The 27,440-nt window shown below is 40.8% G+C and overlaps 1 protein-coding gene across 1 annotated transcript in view; it reads left to right on the forward strand.

Annotated features, from left to right (window-relative positions):
- DNAH7 (dynein axonemal heavy chain 7) overlaps positions 1-27,440 on the forward strand; it is a 273,490-nt gene that overhangs the window by 245,270 nt on the left and 780 nt on the right. Inside the window, exons 58-63 of the mRNA XM_018562004.1 lie at positions 668-853; positions 8,613-8,750; positions 16,386-16,616; positions 18,306-18,458; positions 21,389-21,566; positions 24,418-24,521. Of these exons, the coding sequence (XP_018417506.1) occupies positions 668-853; positions 8,613-8,750; positions 16,386-16,616; positions 18,306-18,458; positions 21,389-21,566; positions 24,418-24,521 (990 nt within the window). The remainder of the gene's footprint in view (positions 1-667; positions 854-8,612; positions 8,751-16,385; positions 16,617-18,305; positions 18,459-21,388; positions 21,567-24,417; positions 24,522-27,440) is intronic.

Raw genomic sequence — 27,440 nt, forward strand, 5'->3', positions numbered from 1 at the left:
GAATATGAAGATATAAATCATCTAATAGAAAATGATTAATTAGCATGACAGCAAAATAGTTAACTGTCCAAAACCAAAAAATTTGGGTTGTTCCAACAACTCTCACCTAAAACACCTGATCAAAACAGTCTGTCTATTTTGAGGAGCTTAAACCTAGTCTGGTTTCGAATTCATGCTACTTTTAGGTGACTCAATATTTTTACAGGAAACCGAAACAAAACCGATACATTCTGAAAGCTGAAGTAGAGGTGAGCAAAGTGAAGTTAAAGGAAAGAAAAAAAGGTGTGAATGATAGAGATAATCATAATTAAAAAAACATTAATTGTTTATTTTTAAAGTTAAGAAAATGACAAGATGAATTCTTAAAGACAAGAATGGGGTCTTTCATATTTTGTGAGGGTATAAACCTAAACAATTTTCTACCTCAGGCTAATTATGTAGGAATAACTGAGGGCTGCTCAAGGCCAGTCTTTTAAAAACACTGCTATACTGTTTAATTCAATTCTCTGGAATTCATTCCCACAGTTGTACTTTTATGTCATTTTTTGCCTGGACTGTTTTGGATCATTACGCCTTGTATAAAGCAGCGTGTCTGAAGGTTTGTACATGTTCTAGGTACAATGTGATCCAGAAACATATATTTTACCATCTACCCCTCATGTTGCAGGAAGTGCCCTATGATGCTGTACGATACATGACTGGAGAGTGTAACTATGGAGGCAGAGTAACTGATGACTGGGACCGGCGAACACTTCGTAGCATCCTGAACAAATTCTATAACCCAGAGATCATTAATAATGAAAGTTACAAATTTGACTCAAGTGGTCTTTACTATGTTCCATCTGATGGAGAAGTGAGTAGGTTTATGTTTTTCAAAAATACTTTTGAAAATGTGTACAATATCAACAATTGATATGGAAAAAGTTGGTGCTTTATTTTACTTCACATTCTAGTCACATTACAATCTCAACAAACGGCTACGTTTCATTCCAATGTATAAAAGCACACAGAGTTAAGAAGGGTCATGCTCGTTTTCTGTCTTGTTGACTATGATAGGATAGAAAGAAAGGAGACTGTTGAACAGGAGAAAAGGGGATACCTGCTAATATTCCAGGGACCTCTCCAAAAATGTAAGACTCAGAATAGAAATTTCCTATCATGAGGACCCAGACAACAAAGAAATGAAAAATGTACAGGAACTCTAATCCTTTCCTGTTCAATTCATAGGCAGAATAAAAAAAGGTGTGGTTGGATCTCCACTTTAACCCCTTCTCGACTGAGGCCTTTTCTTTTCTTCCATTTTTTGCACCCATGTTATATTCCACATTTTAGGCCTGAAAATTACTTAAAACCCCCAAACATTATTTATTTTGTGAAAGCCAAGACCCTGTAGAATAAAATGATGGCAGTTGTAAATTTTTATGTTGCACGATATTAGCGCAACATCTTATCAAACCCCAAAATTTAGTGAAAAATTTACTTAAATACCCATTTTTTAAATAAAATATGAAAGATAAGGTTACAACGAGTAAATAGCGTGCTCGCGAGGGCGGGGGACTTTAAAAAATACTTTTTTATTATTTTTAGATTTATTCTATTTAATGTTTAATTTTAAAAACTGTTATTTTTATTTTACTTTACTTTAATTGCTATCACATAGGGGGGCTTACAAACCCAATATGATAGCAGATTGTGGTGACAGGTACTCTTTAAGGTGATGCTGGGGGTCCAAAATACCCCCAGTGTCACCTTTACACTCCAAGTAAGCTAGTGAAGTGCAGATCGCACTACAATAGCTTATAGCTGGGCTTCAGGAGTGCTCCCGGCAATCTGCATCGCTCCCGGTCCCATAGAATGGGTAGGGGATCGACGAACGGAGGTTCGTCCATCTCCTCCCCAGCTTCCCGCTGACATCAAAGAAGCCGGTCCCGGGCCCGTAGGAGGGGCAACGGAGCCCGGGAAACACGTCGGGTGGGGGGCGACACCCTTTCACCGGGCCATAGAAGCGATCTGGCAACAGCTGAGTCGCCAGAATCGCTTCTACTGTAAAGGGGTGTGGTGCAATCTTCTATACACCCAACAAACCTGGTTAAACAAAGTACAGCAGCTTGAGAAAAGTTCCAGTACAAGCTTATCTGTACTGAGAAAGTGGAATAAACCTGGTTAAGGTGGCATGATCTATATGCAAAATTCTCAGCAGAAAACTGAAAACAACAAAAATGAAAGTGATATTAAAAAGATCAGAATGTTTTTAAGCTATTTCAAATGCTGATTAAATCAATGGATTTAATGGATGCTGCTCCTTGATGTTTAAAAGTTTTAGTTTGCTGCAGAATCAGCTGGTCCTCTGAAATCCTGTTTTAGGGTAGCTCCTTTCCTTTGCAGCATCCTACAGAACAACCCTTATGTGAGTCAGTAAATTGTGTGTCTTTATTCCTCCTCCCTCCTTCCTTCTCCAAGCTAGTAGATGGACAGATGTTTCAGACTGTCCCTTGTTGTCTTGTACTGGACAGGAAGTTCAGGGAAGGGAGAGTTAAAGGAGAACTATGGGGTTAAGGCTTTTCCCCATAGTTCTCCTTAGGGTAACGGGAGGACACAAACTAGCGTCCTCCCGTCACCCTAGGCTCAGTATATATACTGAGACGCCGCAGCTTAAGCGGATCCCGACAATTGTGCTGGCTCTGCCTATCTAGAGGCAGAGCCAGCTGTACCTGCCCTCTCCCCCGTCCGTTCCGCCAGTCAGCGCTGGCGGATCGGAGCGGGGAGGGGGGAATCCAGCCCCTCCCCTGCCACGGCAGAGAGCCATGACAGGATTGAGAGGTGAGCGAACGCCGGTATGTGTTCGATCACCTCCCGATCTACTGAGCCGACCTGCGACAGTGTCATTGTCACAGGTCGGCTAGAACTATGAGGTGAGTGAAAAGCACTCGCCTCATAGTTCTCCTTTAAATCCAGCTGTTTGGAAACATGATGACTGTAAAGGACTGGGCTAAAACTTAAAGAAATAGTATATCTGATCTGGATTCATTTAAAAAAAAAAAAGATTGAGAGTTTAATATTTCTTCAAGGCTTTTTACAAAGAGAATTCTGTGGGTGTTTTTTTCTTTAAAGTATAGTGAAACTGAGTGGAGGTCCAAAGTAATAAATAGGCAGAACTGTTGGAAATGCTATTTCCAGTGAAAGAAAGGTAAAAATATGAATTTCGACCTTTATAAATGGCCTGCTTTATGAGAGTGTTACTCTCTATCCTTAACATAAGATCACTGTTCTCTATAAGCCATTTGTCTTCACGGTTTTTGTCACAACCTGTATATAATCCTAGTCACTTAGATTTATTGTTGCAGTCTAGGTGCCTTTGTGTCACACACCTTTTTTAAAGGAGGTGCTTAATGATTATACATCATATATAAAGGTCAAAAATACGATTCATGAATGTAATTAAATGAGCCCTCCAGTGTGCAGGAGACCATAGAACTTAGCTGAAGGATATTCTGGAAACCACGTGAAAAGTAAAGAAGATCAAGGCTGCACTTTCTTCTTTCAGTCACAATAATGAAACTTTTATTGCAACACACATAACTGAAGTCAAAGTTTTAGGAAATGCACCATGTGCTGGCACTTGAAAAAGAGGGTGCAGTCTGAGACCCGAGATGGCGTCCTTCAGTTACAATTGTCACTATGGTGATTGAACAGCAGATGGAATATGTGCAGTTTCTATTTCTTCTAAAAATGGGTAGTGCAATAGATGTCCTACCCATTTTTAACTTAATCCTCCTGTCCCATCGCACTCCTGACCGGACAAAAACCCAAATCCAACTGGGTGGGTGCGGTAGTGACAACGGATGCCTCCGTAAAAATGTAGATAGATGAAAGTAGTCACTCGCACTCCATGATATTAAAGTCAATGCTGTTTATTGACTGAGATAACACACATCTCCTTAGCAATGTTTCGAGACCATGCGGTCCCGTCCTCAGGCAAACAGAGAGGGGTTTGCCTGAGGACGGGACCGCATGGTCTCGAAACGTCGCTAAGGAGATGTGTGTTATCTCAGTCAATAAACAGCATTTACTTTAATATCATGGAGTGCGAGTGACTACTTTCATCTATCTACCCATTTTTAAGCCTGATCTAATCTAATGTGCAGCCAGCAGGAGTATAATTTGTACAGGTGATGCCCAGTGTGTAGTAAGATTGAAAAGAGGGAAGCCAAGCAATATTCTTCTTGTTTGCAAATGAGACATGTACTGTATTCTGTTTTTGCTAGCTCTATTTGGCTATAAAGGGAACAGGGTAGCACAATGGTGTGGTAAGCACTTCTGCCCTGTAGCTCTAAAGTGCCAGGGTCGGCCAGGACACTATCTGTATGGCGTTTGCATGTTCTCCCTGTGCTTGCGTGGATTTCCTCTGGGTACTCCAGTTACCTCCATAACTCTAAAGACATGCTGGTAGGTTAAATGACTCCTGTCCAAACTTTGCTCTAGTGTCTGTGCATATGAGGTAGCGATCCTAGCTTGTAAGCTCCCTAAGGGCAGGGGGTAATGTGAATGATTAGTATGTAAAGTGCTGGGTAAATTAAAGGCGCTACATAAATATCTGTAATAAATAAATGATTAATCTAACAGTCTATTTCACACCCCAATTTGAAATTCCTTGAAAACTGTATTGGGTAAATTCCACTTTAAGATGAGCAAATACCAGAAAGGGAAGGGGCTTTAAAGAAATATTATAACTCTCTTAGTATATAAAAAAATAGAAATTATATTTATTAGTATCACATATTTTAAAGTATAATTAAAACATTAGAGATTGCATTTTGTGCAAACACATGCTTTATACAAAAGTGCAATCTCTTATTTGCTCTACATGGGTTTCCTTTTATTTAGGACATATAATTTCCCCCTGAAGAAGCCCCGAAGTGCAAAACATGTTGGGCTACCAGAATGAGCTATTTTCTATGTTCTATCAAAACTATTAGATTATATTACCTAATTGATGTGGCATTACTATCATGTGGTGAAATGGATCAATCATGTTTTTATTTGTTTTTTAATTATACTTTAAAATATGTGATACTAATAAATATAATTTCTATTTTTTTATATACTAAGAGAGTTATAATATTTCTTTAAAGCCCCTTCCCTTTCTGGAAGTTGCACACCTTAAAGTGGAATTTACTAGACATGTGCACTGCCAAAAAATTTGTTTAGTTTCGTTTCGTTTTAAATTCGGATTTGTCTTATTTCGTTTTTCAGGATTCGGGTGTGAAAGTCAATTCGGATTCGGAATTCGGACGAAATTCGGTAGCGTTAGTACGAACGTTCGTTTCGTTTTCTGTTCTTATTCGTTTCGTATTCGTTTGCAGCAAAAGTGACATTTGAGGGGGACAAAAATGTTTTCTCCTTCTCTAATGTCACTTTGCTCCAACGAACGAAACGAATAAGAAACGAATAAGAACAGAAAACAAAACGAACGTTCGTACTAACGCTACCGAATTTCGGAAATGGAAATTCGGATTCGTTTGCATTCGTTATGTCTGTAATTCGGAATTCGGATACATCCGAATGTCCGAATTTCTGAAAATTCGTCCGAATTTCGATTCGGAACGAAACGAATCGCACATGTCTAGAATTTACCCAATACAGTTTTTCAAGGAACAGTCTATTTCTTCCATAATTATTGATAAAATAATAATTTAGAAAAAAACAAATACTGGTAACTTATTATGCTACCAATGACAACATGGGGACTGGACTGTGGGTATTTTCCTGAATCCTATTGTCCAGCTACTCCTACCATTTAATCTCTATTTTATGCATAGGAGTTCATTTTTTTAAATAAAGCTGTTTAAATTTGATGCTGGGTGTGATTTTTTTTTTTTTAAACACTTTCTGTGCCATTTGCCCCCCTCCTGTGCCACTTCACCCATTAGGGGTTTACAGGTGGCAGTTAATTTTGCACATAAATCCTCAATATACATCAGGCTAGTGATGAGTCTCAAACTGGGGGAAAATAAGTGGAACAGTTATCTAAATCATCTTCTGAGCTACCCAGGGTCCTGTATGACTGAATTTGTTTCAGCAAGCTGGTATAGTCCTAATGATTTGTTCTTGGTTTGTCCTGGGGAATTGCCTTTGCATAATCCTAATCTGCTGTACTGTGCTAAAAAAAACAAATAAACTGTGTTTATTAGCAGATATTTGTAACCAATTTGCATAGAACAAAGTGTTGTGCATCCTAGCAAAGTAACGTGGAGTCACAAAGCTCACAGTAATAACAAACCCTAAAGTACAGAGAGCTGAGGCTGTGGCCAGAGTACTGTAAGAAAATGTAAGGAATGTTGTAACATTGCTGTAAAACAGCACAAGTACGCTGGAGTTACATTGTCCCTACACCTGGCTCCATTTTAACCATATTGCATATACTGGGCATGGGCCAGAAGTGTTAACTGCATTGCACCACAGGCATTGTACAATTATTACAAATTGCTTGGAGAAAGCAGAAATACTTTTTTTTTTTGGCAGAAGGTCTATCTCCAAGCTTTTTTCCCCTTTCTCTTTTAATATATAAAATACCAAAGTAAATGAAGTAGTAATGACAAAATCAGTAATGGATTTTGAAATGGATTGCATACTTTCTTTGTAACTAATAGTATCTTCAGTTATAAATAGTAAAGGAAAGTCTTAGAATGTTCTGAGAAGTAGAAGAAAGATGTGCGGCACTGGATGACTTACAGTAGCAGGTGTTTTCAGGCAAGTCTTAAGCAGTGTAGAGGGGATGATTATCCTTAATACATACACCTTACGATTATTGTACGATAATCGTATGCGATCGACTTTTCGTACGAGAATCGTAAGGTGTATGGGTAGTGTGGAACCGCCAGTACTGAACAATCGTACGACTTTTGTCTTTCCTGCATGTTCGGAAACTTCAGTCGATCGCACGATTTTCGCAAGGTTGGTGGCGTTTCCGTACGTCAAAAGTCGTACGAATAACACTGCTCATGCGCAACAAAAATAAAAGCGGTCGATTACCGCAATTCTTCCAGGTGGTTTTTTTTTTTTTAACTACCGCTGATTGTACCTTGTGATAATCGGGGCAGGATGGGGCCGCCGTACGACAATCGTACGATGGTTCGATCATTGGACGAAAAGTTTTGTACAATAATCGTAAGGTGTGGTGGCTGAAAGGTGGCTCTTTGCTCAAGTAATGATTAGGTGTTCAAGGAGGAAATCACCAAAAGCAGAATTTTAAGTCCTTATTTAATTTGAAATAGTCTCTTGAATGATAAAAAGCCAATGCATTTCTAGGTTTCACTGTAAAGTGGAACTACAACCTTCTATCCTTTACAGCAGGGGTAGCCAAACTCCGGCCCTCCAGCTGTGGTGAATCTACAAATCCCATGATGCATCTCTCTCCGGGAGTCATGTCTGTGGCTGAGAATCTTGCAATGCCTCATGGGATTTGTAGTTCCACCACAGCTGGAGGGCCGGAGTTTGGCTACCCCTGCTTTACAGCCAAGGAAGGTGCCATCTTAGCCTCTATTTCAGTTGCCATGGTGCTGCCTGGATTTCAGTTGCCGTGGTGCTGCACATGAGATCAGCTATGACACCAGCCATTTGAGGGCTTGAAAGTTTGGTTGAGAGGTGGAATAAGCACACTGGCAACCTTGATAGTTGGCATGCCTTAAAGTAACTGTTCTGGGAGACATTAAATTGGTGGGTAAAGCTCCTCTTTAACCTCTTGCCGTCCGCCCGTAGTAAAAAAACGGACGGACGGCACTGCTACATCTGCGGGTTGCCGTCTCCAGAATAACCCAAATGGATCAAAAAGGTTTTTTGCTTGCCTTGCCCTTGGCATCAGTAATCTAGTAATCTAATATCCTTTGTCATGCCTTCCTCTTTACCATCAATTCTAGAATTTCTTAAAGTTCGAACTTGATAAACATGTCTCTTTTTTTAAGCTAGTTACCTGTGTAACTATCAGCAACTATAATATTGAAAATGGATGCACAGCATTTCTTCGGTCTTACAGTCTGATGAAATTTAGCCCTCTTTTTTTTTTAAATTTGATCAAAGAAATTGTTGTGCATCTTTGCTAATTTGTACCCCTGTTAGGTCCTCCATATGCTGTGAATTAATCGCATCTTTAACTGTACCAGAAACAATGAGTATCAATCATAATTATGTTAACTTGAGTTACATTACTTTACATTGTATTTAAGAACTTTGTTTGTAATACTATCTTTAGTACTTGTAATTAAAGAAATAGTGGTCACACCTTATATATTTAATGATTAAATTAATAACGTTATGATTTATAGTCAGTGATGGGATCATCTTGCTCTTGATTGTATTACAGCTTTTAACTGTTTTTATCAATTATCCAAGTTCAAAAAATGCAGTGCAAGGATATTGTCTCTCATTTTCTTTCTCAGTAGATTGCAGATCATCATGTGTCATTGTCATGTCCTGGAGAGTTATTCTCACATAGAAAGCTGCAGATGAAGATAATGTGAACACGATAATGGATTTTAGGCAGTTTTAGGCTCATAAATATAAATTGGAACTATAGCACAAACCCCTTTCTAACAGCTCATCTTTTAATTTTTCAGTACAACCAGTACATTGAGTATACGAAGACCCTTCCACTGAACTCTTCCCCTGAGATTTTTGGGATGAATGCTAATGCTGATATTACCAAAGATCAATCAGAAACACAGCAGCTATTTGACAATATTCTCCTGACACAGGTACGATGCTGAACATGGTAAATCCAAAAAAAGGAATAGGTTTTATGTAAAATGTAAGTGCAATTTATTTTTTTATTTTTGTCATCATCTTACAGGAAGCCAAGAAACTTTTGCATTAGTCACTATCTAATGTCCCTATCACAGTCATATACACAAGCAATGTTTAGGGTAGACTTTACTGCTATCCTGGGCTCCATTAGAGAGGTTTCCCCTCACTTCCTGTTAGCTTGACAATGGTTTCACCAGGCAGAAAGTAAGTCAACAAACATATATTACATTTTTGTTTTAGATACCCTTTAAAAATCCAGAGATACCAAGAAAGTTCTCTAATGATTTAATGAGTATAGTGCAATTGAAATCATTTATAACTCCTGACCCTGAAGACATGAGTTCCTTCTTCTCAGTCCTAGTCTGGACACCTGCTGTCTATGATGTAGTTTAACCTATGTAGGGCCTGCCTGCTTCCAGCAGTTAGTGATTTGTAATGATTTTGTAAAAGTGTAGAAAGTAGTAGAGAATTCATCAGCTGCGACTGAGGGCACTAAAGACATTCGATAATGGTCCACAAAATCAATATGCGGACCAGTTTCCTGACTTGTACTCACTGCAGTTACACTGCAGGTATGGTCAGGCTGAATGGCACAAGAAAAGTAAAAGCAGAGCTTAGGGGTTGATATATTAAAATGCTGGCTCAAAAGAAACAGCAACAAATACAGCTTTACATGTATGCCCATTTCATGTATTGAAAGTAACTTTTTGCATTTTGGTTTTTTTTCTTCCAGACTGATAGCAGTGTAAGTAAAATGTGACTTTAATTTGCATGTACTTCTGGGGATTTCCTTTCTTCCTGAAGTAAATGTTCTCATTAACAGTGGGGTGTCTTGTGGCTCTTCAATAGGAGATGGGTCTTTTATGTATTTAAATATACTAAATAATAAGAATAAAAAGGATCTATTAGTCTGATATTTTATACATAGTGCCTCTTGTCCAGGAATAAGCATAAGAAAACCATAGTTGGTGTTTTACAGCCATCCTTTTATATTTTGTCTGCCATCTGCTATGGGAAAGCTGAACTCCACGTAGATATATAAGATCTATATTAATGCAGGTCTGTGTTTATGAAGGGCCAAATGAACATTCAGTTTAAATCAGCTAAATACATTTCAGGTGCGTCAAAACAAAAGGTTTTTAAAGTCTCTACATTCTGTGTGGACGCAGTGAGTCCTCTGCAGAGGTTTGACATACACTTTGCTGACTTAGGCTCCATTCACATATAGCGTTTGCGTTTCCCATGTGGAAGACCCCGCAGCAACGCAAAGGCCAAAATCTTTTATCTGCACGGATTCCGCTCGTTTCTGGCTATTATATGGCCGCGAATGTGCGGAATCCATCAAAAAATTGCGATTGGACTATTTTGCGGGCTGCCGCAAATGTCTGAACAATGCTCATTTAAAGTGTATTGTTTTTTCTGTTTAGAGCGGCTCTGCGCGTATTCAGCTGGCCAAATACGTGCAGAAACCACTCGAGTGTGAATGGAGCCTTAGAACTAGAGCGCTCTATTCAGCAAAGCTCATACTTTCTTTTGATTGGAGAGTTCTACCTCTCACTTAGCAGGAGGTGTTCCGGACTGCTGAAGAGAGACCACTGCTTCCTAACAGACAGCAAAGATTCTTCTCTGCAGCATGCTGGCAGGCAGGCTTTTCTACTCAGGCTGCGGCTGCTTTTCAAGGAAGACAATATTTAAGACTTTGCACACTTTTTGTTTTGTCCCTGTGCCAGGAAGAAAGAGCAGGAGGTATAAAAACTGACAGGCATTGCCATGGACAGCTACTGTCAGACCCCCAGCAGGCTGCCGAGGACACGACAAAGTTTTTAAGTTTCATCAGCCTTAAGAATCGGGGCATTATCACGAGTACAAGTACTCCTGAAAATGCCTGGTATCGGCCAAGATACTGATACTAGTATCGGTATCGGGACATCCCTAGTTTTAACGTACCTGGAATGTATTTAGCTGATTTAAACTGCGAGTACAGTTAGGCTTTAATATATCATTATATGTATTTTGTAAATGGAAATAGTGTATCTATGTGCATTTGAGTTGGTATCAGCCTCTTACAGTACAGCAGAGCTCAGACTAAGAGAATGAGAAGCAGCACCAAAAGCCAAGACGTTATGCTACAGTGCTCATTTGCTAGCACTGAGAGGTGGGGCAGAGACATAAGTTCATTGGTTTGCTGCTTTTTTTCACTGTCCATTCACAGGCTGGGGGAGAGACATCACCTGTAAGTGGTGCTCAACTGTAGTAGAGAAAAATCAGGTCTCCTTGCCTGGTAGATAGGAGTGTGTTGTGTGGCATGGCTGTGTAAATCCCACAAATTGATGGACAGAAATACAAATCCTTTGGCAGGTAAAAAAAAAAAAAGCTTCCATCTCCCATATATGTATTTAGCTTTTTACCTGGAGTTCAGCTTAAAAAAGCAGTTCATTGATGAAATAGTGATAAAGTCAACATGATATTACACCACTGTCTGGTTTTAGCTGCCTTTGTGATAGTTTACATTCCTGGACATAGGGGACATTAAGAGACTATTGCATTGTGTAGTAACCACCATGTAAAACACACTTTCTAAATATTGTGGGTATTTCTTGTGTAAACGCAATGTAAAAGACAGCAATGCATGACCGCATCATAAAGTGGAGATAGAAGCAAAAACACATGCATGGCAAAGACCACGTATTAAATCAATGGTCATGTGACAGGCTACAGTAGAGAGCATCAAATCCCGGAGTTCTTGCAGAAGCGTATATCTAATGAACGGGGCCCGGCTGCAGGTAACCTTGACGATTTTTACGTTAAGGTAGAACTTTGACCTCTCATGGAAACAATATATCCTGCAGCACCTACTTACTTATAAATGCAGCTGCACTTATAGTTTTCTCTTAGTTCTTCTGCAAGGTCCACAAATACCTGTGGAATTCCACCTAATGCAGCTTCTTCTGCTGGTGAGACTATGATACTGAATTCAGCGCAGAGTTGTCACTCTCATGTAGGCTCTGCCTGCTTGTACTACACTGGGTTTAATAAAAACATTGCAGGGGCATGGCTATCAGCATTGTTACTGCTGATTCTGAATCCTGTAGCATATCAATCAGCACCTGGCCAGCACTGTGACCTCCCACAAACCCTCCGACTGTGGGCTGCAGTGCCTGGGAGGGAGAACATGTGAGACACAAATGAAGGAAGATTTGGCTCCGTCAGTTACAGTAAAGGTTAGTTTGTAAGGCTTGTGTATCATATAGTAACTGGATTTTGTACTTGTCATAGAGGAGTCTTTAGTTGTACTTTAAGACTAAGGTAAGCCTCCCTGTCTCTTACATTGTGAGTACTCCTTCAAAACTTGATGGACTATGGGATCCTTGTGTATTGTTATTGTGCTAGTACCAACCACGTTCTACACTTATGTTTTGTTGGATGCACTTTCAGGTATGTACAGTCTGACTAATTTAAATAGAATCTATATGTTAATTACTTGTACTTCAAAGTACTTCACAGCATTCTGTCCTAAGGACTGGCTGAATATCTGTCTTGCAGTGTGTAAAGCGGTCATGAAAGATGATGCTGAAATTCATAGCTCCTCTATACTACCTACAGATGTAATACAGTGGGTGTTAACTATCTACTGACCTTTTAGAATTCCTAAATCCTTTCCACTGTAGCTAAAAGGAGAAACAAATTTGCAAGCCTGGCACCTCCATTCTTATCTGTACCTGAAACTTTTTTTTTCACCTGAAACTCACTATAGTGGTTTAAAAATGTTGTGAGCTGATCAGTTTCTGACAGAGATTGCGACATACAGTACAGAAACGGACAGTGAGTCACCCACATAGGGAGTATTGACTGTACCATGCCAGACAGATATCTGCATTTAGATAGGCTGTGCATAAAGACACAGAAATATAATAAGAGAGACTGTCTTAAAGAGAGATTGCCAGGCAGACTTCACCATTCTAATAAAGAGACTGCTCATGTATCAGAGACAGAGTAAGGAAGACTGGGGCCTTAGGCAAGGTAGTGCTTTGGCCCCCCCCATCCCATCACCTGACATTGATAAGGTTTGCAATAGGCGCAGTGAAGCAGCCCCACTTGTCTGTACTAGCTTGACACCAACAGCTGAAAACTGCCTACGTCTATTTTCTTTTTTTCAAAAACATTTTTATTGTGTTGACAATTTCAACGAGTGTTTACAACATGTTTTGCATGGCATCATCAACAGTTTTCCATTTTTCTTTTTTCCAACAACTGCGCATATACATAATCCTGCTGGATCTATTGAACATTGCATATCCTATCCTAAGGTACATTTTGTAGTGCGACCCCGCGGTAGGGTTTATACTGCGTGGTATCTCCATCATTGTATTTAATAGAGGAGTGTTCTAGGGTGGCACGGGCAAGAGCAAGTGGCCCATCTTGGCGCCTACTCGCTCTCCCTCCCCTCCCCCCTTTTCTTTGCCTACACGTCTATTTTCTCATGTGTTCCTTGGACTGGGACAGGAGACTGACTCTTGCTTCATATGCTGCCAAGCCTGTGTAGCGCTACAAAAAAAAGTGATGCTCCACTGTCACTGAGCAGTACAAACATATTAGGCTTTCTTTGTAGCAGTCCCCGAGGCACCTTATCTCTATGCATGGTGGAGATTGATCATCCACACAGCAACCTAGACAAGAGACTGGGGCCTAGTGGATGTGCCTAGCTTTAACCCTCATACTAAACCATTAAACCAGTAAACCATTGGTATAACACGCTTGCTCAAAGTTGTTCACCTGCTGCCACTTTACAAGGGAAGTGTAATTTTGCTTACCTTCAAGACAACAAAGTGTCTACTGAAAGTAAACAGCACATGCATAGGCTTACCTGCACCAGTCTCTGACATACCAACTTGTGAAAGAATATGTCAAGACTGCAATCAGAGACTGACTTAGTTTACATGTCAGGTCCCCATGGATACTTGATTAATTGCACTACCCTAGTGCAGTATCCAGAGCTGTTATTCTGATCCTTTCTTCACTACATAGTGAGTCGCTGACCCAGACTAGGACAAGAGTTCAGCCTTTTCAGACTGCATAACCACATATTTGTTCCAGGTCAGAGACTCCCTAGGTCAGTGATGGTGAATGTTTTTGAACCTGAGTTTTCAAACCCAGACGCAAAATCAATGTATTTATCTCAAAGTGCCAGTGCTGAAAATAAGTTTAGTATTGTATTGCAGTTTGGGCGCTGGGGTTTAAAAAAACGTTCAACATCACTTGTTAGGCAAAAAAGGGAATCACACATATTCAAACATTTATACTAGGGATGCACCGATATATCGGCCGCCGAAACGTATCGGCCGCCGAAACGTATCGGCCGAAAATTGCACTTTTGGCATAATGCCGAAAGAGCCATGTTTCGGCCGATACATTGGCACATCCCTGGTTTCTTTTCTCCCCGCTGGGCGCTGCTCTGTGTTCCAGCGGGGAGAAAAGAAAGTGGCTGGAGGACGAGAGCGTTGCGAGCGGCCGGTGTCTCTCCTCCCACACCGCCTATCACAGTCCGGCAGAGCGGTGTGGGGGCGGAGACAGCGCTAAAAGTTTCCATTTCGGTGCATCTCTAATTTATACACTACATCAAATACACACATCACACACTCATAAAAAAAAACCCACACACACAAATCACACACTCATTAAAAACACACACAGATCAAACACATGCATTAAAACACTCACACACACGCATTAAAACACACACATCACACACTTATTAACCCCCCTGGCGGTATTCCCGAGTGTAGCTCGGGGTTACTTTTCCATACCATAAGCGGTAACCCCGAGCTGCACTCGGGAAAGCCGCATAGCATTTACTTACTTTGTCCCTCGAGCCGCGCTGTGTTCTGCGGCCGATGCCGGCTTCCGTCTTCCGGGTTTCGTCGCTCGCGAGCGTACGTGTCGCAGGGGGGCGGAACCGGCGGGATATAAGAAAAAACCCGACAAGACGAAAAAAATGCGAAAAAAATAGACCGAAAAATTACATGTAAAAAATTAAAAATCATACCGCCAGGGAGGTTAAAACACACACACATATCTTCATTAAAACACACACTCATTAAAAAACACACAACTAATAAAACACACATCGCACTCACAGAACTACTAACAATAAAAATGAATAATTAAAACATTGCCCCTTCTCCTGCTTACCTGTTTTGCAGGGAGGGGGCTGCCTTCCCTGGGGTCCAGTGGGGCACTGGAAGCTTATCCCTGGTGGTTCAGTGGAGGATCGGTGTGATCTGCATCTCTGGCTGATTCAACACATACTAATCACTCCTTCCTGTTAGTAGCTCCGGCTGATCCTCCGGTTAGCTTCGGCCGCCTGAGCCCTTTGATTCTGTAGAACCAGAAGGGCTGCTGTACGAGCTATTCACTATAGCCCGTACAGCTCCCGAAGTTGGTCGAGCCAAAGGCTTATGCTTCGGGTCGGCTGAGCCACGGTGAAATCCGAAGTGAACTAAACGGCCGGCTGAAAACCTTCTACTGACAGCTGGGCGGAGCCAGCCATGATCTCACGGCTGGCTCTGGCCACTTGTTACCTACTAGGTAACCAGGGGACGCAGATCTGTCATTACAATGATAACTCGGCGGTGCTGCCGTGATATCACGAGCGGCTCCGCCAAGTTCTCAGTGTGTAATGACAGATCAGTGTCCCCTGGTTACCAGGTAACCAGCAGACGCTGATCTGTCACTATAATGAGAACTCGGCTGAGCCGCTCATGATATCACGGCAGCTCCGCTGAGCTCTCATTGTAATGACAGTTCACCGTCCCCTGGTTACCTGGTAAACCATGATATCACGGCGGCTCCTCCGAGTTCTCATTGTAGTGACAGCAGGTACCGGCCAATAGGAAACAGTTTGGCAGAGCTAGCTGTCACTGCTACCTCCGCCCAATCGTTTTCTACTTTTTTCACTGTTTTTCTACTCTGCTCGGTAGCCGAGTCACTCACTGCCGTTGGGCCCCTATGACAATAGGCCGAACGGCTGAGTCGAACTCCTTCTGCACTTCGGGTCGGCCAAACATGCAGAGCATGTTCCGCCGACCCCGAAGCAAGCCGATGTACGGCTGATTTCAGCCGATGTATGGCTGAAATCAACTGTACAAGCCTGAAGTAAATAGCCGAACAGCATTCGGCTCACTTAACTTCGGGTCTGTTATTCATACGGTTATTCGCCAGCTTTGTGGATGACCCTGTATATGTTTTTTGTCCTCCAAAACTAAATGTGGTCTAAGTCAAAAAGAAAACCCTTAAAAACTAATGAGGGATGTGCTTTAGCCATTGAGGCCTACAATGAGGTCTACAGTTGTTGAGATTGTTGAAATAATGAATGTCTGTGCAGTGTGTACAATATTCCTTCCTTTTTTTGTGTGCAGACGCTTATAGGTTTAGCTACACCACTGCTTGTAGGGATGTCTAATAGTAATTGAAACCCTAGAAACATCCCTGGTGCATTAGAAGAAGTGTTTTCTGCTACCATTGATAAATAATCTTACATAGTGTACATTTAAGTATATATAATAAATGACTATATTTGTTAAATGCAGTCACGTACTTCACGAGGAGGAGGAAAATCATCAGATGAGACTGTTTACGAAGTTTCAGCAGATATCCTGAGTAAACTCCCTATGAATTTTGACACGGAGGCTGCAATGAGACGTTACCCGACCACTTACACCCAAAGTATGAATACAGTATTGGTCCAAGAAATGGGTCGATTCAACAAATTACTGATCACCATAAGAGATTCTTGTATTAACATACAGAAAGCAATAAAGGTAAGCATGATAACTGTTACCAATGTATGTCTGTGCTTAAACTACAAATCATCCATAGTCTTCTTAGGTTTATAATATAGACTGTAGTACGGGGACAGTGTGTGTGTAATTATCCTGAGGGATTCTTAGATTGAGATGCTGTTACTGTCAGTAAACTTTCATGCTGATGACTGTATGTACCAACCAGCTGTAATGCATATGTTATAAGAGAAATGGACACAGACTGAATTATTTTACTAGCTATGCAGTTTTTTTCCAATTCTGATTGAAAAAAAGTTAGTTTTATCAAAACTAATGGTAATCATCCTCATCCTCCTAACCCTCCTGAACTAAACTACGCTGAAACCTCCCAACTGCTTACCACAGTCAACTCCTAAGTTTAAAGCCTCTGTACCCCATATCCTTTTTAGCGCTGGCCATGCCTGCTCATAAACCTGGAATGGGCCATACTCCAAGTGTCTCCAGTATATGGTTCCTGGTAACATAAAATTTACAGTACCATGTATACATTTTAGAATTGTTGGTACTGGAACTAGGTTGTTTTTTGATAACAGTGTCGAAGATTAGGAATAAGTGTAAATATCAGGTCGATTTTAATGACTAAATCCTCAGCGCGCACACAGCTTGCTCTGCATGCAGTATGTGTATTATTTCTACATTTATTTCATTTAGGTCAGGGCCCGTTTTAATGAGCACGATTCCAGTTTGTCGGGTTGTTCTAGTTTTAAGATAATTAAGTCTGGTCCAGTGTTTTGTAAATCGTTATTTATTATAAACAGTCTTTGGCAAATATGAACTCCAGGTAAACAGCTAAATACACATAGGAACTATGTGTGTGTGTGTACACACACCAATAGAGAGTCCCACCGTACTCTTGACCGAGAAGCCCCATACAATGTGGGGGGATGGGGGGGGAGGGGGGTGCTGAAGTGGCCGCAGATGGTGCCGCCAAATACTTGCAAAGCAGAAAAATGGTCACCAGCACTCCAGGTTTTCTTCAAAACGAAATCCTTTTATTCATTCTCACAGGCCATATCACCATGCGTGGCAACGTTTCGGAACCTGTCCGGTCCCTTCACCAGGCTTTTGTTCATCACTTTTGTTTGTCTGATGAAGGGACGGGACAGGTTCTGAAACGTTGCCACGCATGGTGATATGACCTGTATACACACACACAGAGTATATGTTTTACCTGTCAAAGGATTTGTACTTCTGTCCACCCAGTCTTGTGATTAACACAGCTCTGCCACACATCACAGCCCTGTCTAGCAGGGAAGGGGACCCGATCTTCACTTTTGCTTACCCTAACTCTGTGAACAGTGAAAGGAGAAGCAGTAGACTGATGAGTTTAACTTTCTGTCACTCCTCTCTCTCCTCCCATCAGCATGCACCTTGCACCACTGACTGCTTCTCCCTCCCCTTTCTGAGCTCTGCACATTGGCTAATACCAAGTAAAATTCTGGCACTTACAATTCTTACCTTTAAAAAAATCCCTTTAATGATGAATTAATAATTACAGAGCTGCATTAATTTTTTTTATACCAGTCTAAAGCATAACTTTAGCAATAGATTTGTAATTTCATAGCAGAAGAGTTGACGAGTAAGTTACCTTGTGACTTTTTTTTGTCTGTACCGTTGTATATAATCAGTCTTCAACTGTGTTTGTAACATGGTGGCTGTTTTACCCAGGGTCTGGTGGTTATGTCTGCGGATTTGGAAGAAGTCGTTATGAGCATCCTAAAAGGAAAGATTCCCGGCATGTGGATGAAGAAATCATACCCAAGTCTCAAACCTCTTGGCAGTTATGTTAATGATTTTCTTGCGAGGCTAAAATTTCTGCAGGTAAGAGAATGAACATCAGCACTTCTTGATTACAAACAGAAACATGAGCTCATTTGAATGACCCCGCTCGTATAGCCTGATTACAGAAGAATTACACATTACATCAAGCTTGTTGTGAAAAGGCACTTTAACAAAAAACAAAATGAAAACCATTATCAGGAAACCTATACGTAAGCTGGATGTTAGTCATATTAGTAGGGGTGTTGTGGGGTCGGGGAGCCCCAGGATCCAGTGTGCCCTAGTGTGAATTTCAAGTTATTATTTTTCAGTTTTTCAAAAGGGAGTGACAAATTATTAAAGAAGAACCCTTGCGGTGGGGGCTATCCCCAGCTGTTAGCGGCTCGGTTTGGTCTAGGGGCTGAAATAAAGAAAATACACTCACAAAATCCTCGGTCCCGCTAAGCTTCTAGACTATTCTCCACAACCTCTTCTCTCCTGGGCTCTGGAAGTCTAAGGACCTGCGACGTCATCATGTCTAATGCAACTGCACTGGACGTAAGAACGACGGGGGACAAAGAGGGAGAGAGGTGAGTGCGGACCACTGCAGGACCTAAGATCAGGTGAGTGTATCTTCTTTATTTTAGCCCCTAGACCACATGTGTCAAACTCAAGGCCTAGGGGCTGAATCCGGCCCACCAGGCCATTTCCTAGACTTCTACTTTCAGATCTAGGTATTAAGTTAATACTAAAACCAGTGATAATCAAATGCAGAGGCAATTATGATAAAGATTAGATACATTTATATAGTCTTACAGATACCTTTGAGGGCAACCATAATGTTGATGCGGCCCACGATTAAATTGAGTTTGACACCCCTGCTGCATTTAACCCTTGCAGTGCGGGGGTAGTCCTATTGCAAAGGTTAATTTTTGATTGCTTGGAGTTCTTCTTTAAAGTGGTTGATTGGTACCTTACCATTGTGTGTGGTCACTCTTAAGTCACAGGTAACCCCATATGTAGCTTTATAGTGGCCCCCACTTACTTGCAATGTATATTGAAGTCCCTCTCAATCCTTCAGCTGCATAGGCCAACAGTCTACTACAAAAGGGAAGGTTCCCAGTCCTAAAAGTTCATTACGTCACTTGACAGCAACAGAAGATGCTTGGAACATTTCACTGCTCACAGTGCCATCCTTTGATGCATCCAAACAAGCGTCCATGCGCATTCTGATGTACTTATGTCACTTTGGGGGTGATTTACTAACCTAAACACACGCACCAGGTGCGTGTGATTTTTACACAGCAAAACGTATTTATCAACCAAAAAGTCTCTAAAAGCATATTTCCACTAATGCCATATATGGAAAAATCATGCACATGATGCATATATAATGCTGCTTCACAGTTTAGACAAAAATGGTTAGCTCATGCATTTACATTCCTGCATTCATCAACACAATGTAGAGCTAATTTACACAACATCACCTTGCAATTCATGCAGGGCTTTGCACAACACACCTGCTGGGTGTGTACACACTACAAAGGTGTTTAGATTCCACCCATAGATCATGCTGGGAGTGAACACACTACAGAGGTGTATACTTGTTTGTGGCGTGTTTATAAGGTTAGTAAATCAACCCCTTTGCGTCACAACATGTGCAATGCAGCAGTTTCTATTGACATGGCAGTAGAATAGCAGTCTAGTTAGCAACAGTTTATGATTTCCAGGGAGGCCCAGGCTTTAAAGATTCATTTCTGGAAATGTTTGTTCCTGAACATATCAGTAGTAGTCAGTCTAATGGTCTCCTGTAAGGGCACCGTCACACTAGCAACTTTGTAGTAGCAATTCCCAGCATCTGAAGATGTCTCTACCTATTTCTTCTGGCGATTTGGAGCTGGCTGTGAAGTTGCTGCTGAAACTGGAGTGCTTATCTATGGAGCTATAAATCTCGGGTATGCCATGATCATCAGCAGCTGTATTGGATAATCAGTAGTGTGACATCATGGGCCGAACAGTAGCAGTTTTATGCAGTCTCTGGCAGCAATTTCCACCTGTCTCTTGTATCATCACAGTGATCTCTATAGGTTTCCTGTAACTAGACTCTCTTCTATCATATTATGTTATAAATAGAGGTGCACCGAAATGAAAATTTCAAAACTGAAACAAAACCGAAATAAAAAAAAATGTCAGGCCGAAACCAAAAATGTTTTTTATTCAAACGTTTTCAAATATTTTATTCATTTATTTTTATAAACTTTTTAATTTTTTATATTTATTTTTATTTATTCATTTTTTTTATTAAATATTTTTATTGTTTTACTTTTAGGGGGCTTTGGGGAAATATTCGGGGTCTAAACAGACCCCTGATATTTCCCTTTTAAAATAGAAAAAGAGATTGAGAACACAGAGTCCTCAATCTCTTTTTCTCAATTTATCTCTTTATCAATGAACAGGAATCCTCTATACTGAGTGTTCCTGTTCATTCATAACATGAGAACAGAGTATCTTTACTATATCCACAATCATGAATGAACAGGAAGTGATGTAGATCACTTCCCATTCATTCATAATTAAGGCTACAGTCAAAATGCTATGTCAATTATGTCCAAACACTCATCGATCACTGATCGCTGAGTATTTGCACTCTCTCTCCTTCCTGACACGCTGTCACAGGAGGCTGAGCGAGCGGTGCAGGGAGGAGAGCTCAGCCTGCCGTGACAACGCTGGCTGTCTCCGCCCACACACCGCTCTGCCGATCTGTGACAGGTGGCTGAGCACTGTGGGAGGAGAGGCATTATGCCAAAAGTGCAATTTTCAGTCGATATCTTTCAGCAGCTGATACATCGGTGCATCCCTAGTTATAATATTTGTGCATAATTTTGCATTAATGACTTACACTTACCTGTGTTTGTTACCTGTGATTTCATGTCATGTGTACACATTATGTACAGTAAAGGTATAAATTAACCATATCATTTTTGTTAATACAGGACTGGTATGAAAATGGAACTCCTCCCATGTTTTGGGTGTCAGGTTTTTTCTTCACACAAGCATTCCTGACAGGTGCTCAGCAGAATTATGCTCGCAAATACACAATCCCGATTGACCTGCTGGGCTTTGACTTTGAGGTTTTAGATGATAAGGAATACAAACATGCACCTGAAGATGGTAAGTAGTGTTATTGATGATTTTATATATTTATGGGTACTGAATAAAAGCTTCAAAACTTGCTGGACAACTTTTCAAAAACTTTGATGCATACTGTAGGGATCATGTGTGATGTGTCTGACTGCAGACTGTTTGGTACTTTCATCATAGCAACCAACTAGTTTCTTCTTGCTAGACTTGTATAGTGGACAATTGTTAGACTATTTCACTTTACCTTTTCTGAACATAGAGTAAGTGTTTACAACTAGAAAATATTAGGCTACAGGTTAAAGCCCATGTACACTTCACGGTTGGAAAACCAGGCAGCCAAAGATGAACTATAATTTTCAAGTGCAGTATGTGTATAATGATCGGTGTCCCTGTACCTAACAGAATGTACATCAATTGGTGGCATTTTAGTCAGCCTTTGCCATACTTCAAAAACATTCTGTTCACTTTTGTTTGATTTCTAAACTATAATATAAACCCAGCAACCCAGAAAATCCAAAAATGAAATCTTTGGATCTGGATGGAACGTATGTAACTTCAACAAAATGACAAATGCTTAGTACAATCTGTCATTGGACCAGATATTTGGCCTTTCAGGACTGGAACTCAATTCATTTTATGCTCATGGTTTTATTGATTTAAGCAGCGTTGCCAAGTAATACTTGTGTTTAAAATGGCAGCAAAACATATTAAGGGTCATTTGAAATTAAACCACAACACTATTAAAAAACAAAACCAAAAAACGTTTTTAATAGCTCCAGAGTCCGGATTTTATTTTATTTGCATATTCCACGTCAAGTAGCATATTCCAAATAAAAATAAACACGTTGAAATCTACTGAAATAACTGACTTCCTGTTTCACATGTCTGACAACATAAACTCTTCCTGCCAAATGTCACAAACCCCTGGCTTCCTTGCGCTTGTGCTTCAAGACAAACATGTCACTAGAAGAGACAGGCTGAAGTAAACACATATAAAAATGTAAAAAGTCTTGATGGCTAGTCAGTGGTAATGATGTATTTTATGTCAATCAAGAGTGCTGGCTAAACAACATACATTACATACTACATAAAAGGTAGAAAAAAGGAGCCATGCCTACATTTCATTATTCAGGTAAAACATTTTACCTTTGTTAATATCTTTAAAATAGTTTCCCAGAATCCTAACAGGGAAACCCACATGTCAAAATGACAGCATTTCCGGTACAAACTGGAGACTCAGGAATCCAAAATCAGCAACACCAGTTGAAAAAAGTAAATACCCCCCTACCTCCTAGCCCAGTCCTCCCCTGTTCTTAACTATTAAACATGTACTAATGAGGAAGCTTATTCCAACTGCAAATCAGTATAAAGAATGCTTATTCCATTTGAAGACCCATTACTAATTTATTTAATTGATCCAGACGAAGGAATTTTGTTTATGTATCTCTATAAAATAGCCCTCAAACGTTGAAGCATTTAAAATGTGCTATGCGGTATTGTCATAATTGTCATTTGCACTGTTGGAACCCACTCCTTGGCTCTGGGCGTGACAAAGAGCCTGCTGCGTGTCAGCATTAGGCATCAGTGCTTTATGAGAGGGACCCGTTTTTGAGGGAACTCCTCTTAATGCACTGGTCCTTTGTTGAATGGCATGCAAGCTTTTATCAGCATAGCAGGGGGTCTGTATGCTCACCTCTGCCTTGCTATGGAAATACCACCCCGCATGCCTGATGTGGGAGAATGGTTCTGAAAAGGGAGAGACCACACTGTCTTCAAATTTGTTTATATTAAGGGGGGTGGGGGCGGGGTGAGTGAATTAACCATTTAAGTGCTGAACCTGTATTGGTATGCAAAGAAGTTGGAGCTGGAAAGCAGGTCTGAACAGGAAACAGGAAGCTATATAATTCTTAACATTTGTCACTGACTGCAGGTCGGGTCCCACTCTGATCGAGATCTGAATAGGGGAGCAGGTTTATTTTTTTTCTCTGTTAAAACCTGTGTTGAATATCCAGGTTTAGCACTCTCCTTAGACACTCATTGCATTTGTTGTAGACAATGCAAAAATCACCAGATCAGCAAGGTGAATCTTAGTTCAAAATAAGTTGACAAAATGTAATGTTAATGTGCAGGGAAGGTAACATTCACCCTTTGCTTACATGGGGTGAATGTTACAGTAAAGACCTTAGCTTATTGAAGAACAAATGTTGCCAAATTTTATGAAGTACTTTATACATCTAGTGGAAATGTGTTGACGATTCAGGGGGTTATTCACTAAAGAGCAGAAGGATCCAGCCATAGCTTTGGCTGATCCTTTGGCTCTCTTTGGCCGCCAGAGCCCTTTGGTTCAGTCAAACCGGAGCGCTGCTATATGGGCACATGCTTCAGCTCGACTGAGCCGAAGTGACAGCCCAAGCGGGCGAACGGCCTGTCGGAGCCAGCCGTTCTCCCTGCAAATGACAACTGGGTGGAGCCAGCCATAATCCTTACCATCTCGTCCCATGACGAGATGGTAAGGTATGTTCGGTACCACGGAGGTACCGAGCATAATTGCCGAGCCAAATGCTATTCATTCACTGTCGTTCGGCTGCTATATGAGAATAGGGATGAACGGAACCAACTCAGCACAACAAGCAGCTATCCTATGCCAAGGGGGCAGTGGGTGTGAATCCCCTTATGTAATTATCAGCCCACATGCCCTTCAACATTTGAGGGGAAATTTGAGAGGGGTTCTCCCCCCAAAAAAACATGTCTTCCAAGGAATGCATAATACTAACTGGCACCGGGCTAATCAGCAGCCCCAGTGCTTAGGAGAGGTGACCACCACACCTCTTGCATAGGCAAGATAGTTTTTTTGTTCTAAAGTCTATATTTTAAATCACAGGTGTGTATGTTTATGGACTGTTTCTGGATGGAGCACGCTGGGACAGAAAAACAAAGAAGTTAGGAGAATCTTACCCAAAGATCCTCTACGACACAGTACCTGTGGTAGGTAACCTGTTTAATGAGTATGCATGTGTGTATTTCTTTCTTTAAATGCACCAGTTTGCTGTGGCATGATAAAATATGTTTAGCATTATGTGTGTCTGTGAACATTAAAGCAGAGCTCCAACCAAATATAGTAAGAAACATGAATAGCACATTACATAAATTAATAAAATAAGACAACCAGCTTTTGCTGAAATTCTCACCTTCGCCTTTTTTTCTGCCACTCGATGACCAGCATCGTTCATCCCACTTCCTCTGAGCCAAGATCCTCCTAGACTCGAAATCCAGCCTGTGACTGGACAGTGAAAGGAGAAGCAACACAGTGATGAGCTCATCTCTCTAACAATGTGCTTACCCTTCCTAACATGCTTCTTGTCAGCCCGTGAACCAATTGGCTCCTTGTGCTGCTGCCTTTCTCGCACAGACCAGCTCTGCTATACAGAAACGGCAAGAGGCTTTTTGTTGGCAGCAGACCACTGTGATGCACATCCTTGCAACTGATCTTTTCCCCATTCCTGACCATTCTTTATTCTGCACTATTCCTATATGTAGAGGTGGCCATCTTGGTAGAAGAAAGGCTTTGTTTCCCCGATTGACAGCTGCTCACCTGAGGAGTGCTGATCTGATGACTCACGGGGTAATATTCAGATAAGCAGGAAAGGTAAAGGAACACAGATCTGCAAAAGCAGGGAAATCTTTGCATTGCAGGTCCTCATGTACATCCTCCTCTCTAGCAAGAATACTGACTAGCACAGCAGTGACCTGAAATAAGTTCACTTTAAAGCTAGCGAGACCAGCCATCAGAGGCAGTGGTGCTGTAGATTCTCACTGCAGATATACACCTATGAGGCTGTAGGCAGACGTGTACTGCTAGTTATTAGGAGGAATTGGCATTATCACCTCATAGTGTCAAAAACTGTCCACCTCCAGCATGTAATTACAGACAAGTGGTTACACTGATTCCTGGTACTAAAGACAATGTTATGATGCCTAAAAACAAACTGGTGGCCTGGTACTGATGAGTTGACAGAATTACTGGTCATGTATCAGCCATGAATAACTGCACCTTCAATGGAAGAGTAATGTTTAGTCTGATGAATGATGATATAGTTTGAAAAATGACAATATGCAGTCTGAAGAGTAATGATATTCAGTCTCAGAAGTGAATATCATCAGTGGCCATTATGATTTCCAGTCTGAGGAATGATGATATTCAACCTCATTATATTTCATTCTGATGTATGATGATGTCCAAATCTGTTATGTTACATTTGACAGCTTCACTGATCATAAATCAGCCTGATTATTGGAAAATAACAGAAGTGCCCTCCAGTGGATTATGATGTTTTGCAGGCTAAGTATCGATATTCACTGACTGACGTTATTCGGTTTCTGATGTTTCATGCTTAAAGCTGAACTTGAGGCAGACATTTAAAAAGCCACAAATTTATTGCAGCTCTTTAAACATATTATTAGATGTATTCTTTCATGCAAACAGTGTAAGTACCTTCCTTTGACCCGCTATTAGCCTCTCAGGTGTTGTAGAGCAGGGTTGGAGTGTGAGGAAAAGAAACCGTAAAAGGAGCCAATTAGTTTATGTACTGACAAGGAAGAAATAGCAGCGTGACAAAGATGAGCTCATCACCGTGCTACTTCCCTTTCACTGACCAGTCACTGGTTGCCGTGGATTCGTGACAGCATTTTAATTTTATCTTGCAATAGACCATGCATTGTCCTCCTGTTATGTTTGGCTGGAGTTCTGGATTATATACTATTTTAATATTTATCAATCAAGGTATCATGAAATGGACATGCGAAAGGGATGAAGGAACAGTAAGTAATTCAATTCACACACACACACACAAAAGCTTGTGAGTTGAAATACAACACTAAGCTCTTTCTATGACATTGTTCTCACTCATCCACAGGAAAAATTTCTGATACCCCAAAATTGCCCATTGACATGATCATCAGTTTAGTGTGGCGTGCACAGTGATACCCCAACACATGGCGCAATTGTCATTTTCATTACATATGCACTCCCGACTTGTGTTTATGCTCGTATATGGGGGTGGTAATTTTACAAATCTTTAGGGTATTTTTTAAATTAATTTTATTTAACATTTAGATTTTACACTTTAATATCACATAAGGGGCTAATAAGGCCACTCAGAGATAGGTTCTCTGAGTACGTGCCGGCTCTTTCTCATGTGAATGAGGCCTAAAGGTGCCCATACACTGCACGATTATCGTACAAGAATCGCAGGAAACCCCGCGATCGTACGATAATCGCGCAGTGTAATTCTTGTTGCTTCTGGGTTCTTTAAATAGAGAAGAGATCGGTGAACTCAACTGGCATGCTACACAGTTTCTGTAAGTGATTGGGAAGCTTCCCCACATCCCACATGGTAGCTGGGAGTCTGCTGAATAAAACTAAACGAACTACTAGCTCCTATAACTGCCAAGGAGTCAGTTTACAGGGGCGTGCTGCCACAGACACAGTCCTTGTGTCCATGGTAGTCAGAGGGTTATAACTTAGACAATCATATTGTGTCTTATTCCTTTTACAACTGCATTCAATTTTCAGTGGTCCCCATTCGACCCTCAGCTAGGCTGCAGCAATCATTTACTTGTCAACCAAATATTCATTGCTTGTGTTGTTACTCAGACTTAGAGATTGATTTACATAGGATGTTCACTTAGCTCAGTGAATGTGGGGAAAATTTACTTTGCAAAGAATACCCAACCATGGGCAAGGAAAATAAAGCAGAATGTTTGCTTGCACGTGATTGGATCATTGGTAATCAAGGTTTAGAGCACGAATGAGAATGATTGGCATGTAAACAAGAGGTTTTGAAAAAGGAGAGTAGATGAGCCTGACACGAGTCTTAAATTAATACAATATAAGTAAATCTAAAC

The sequence above is a fragment of the Nanorana parkeri genome, unplaced genomic scaffold (genome assembly GCF_000935625.1).
Source record: "Nanorana parkeri isolate BGI_ZX_2015 unplaced genomic scaffold, ASM93562v1 scaffold555, whole genome shotgun sequence".
NCBI classification, from domain to species: Eukaryota; Metazoa; Chordata; class Amphibia; order Anura; family Dicroglossidae; genus Nanorana; species Nanorana parkeri.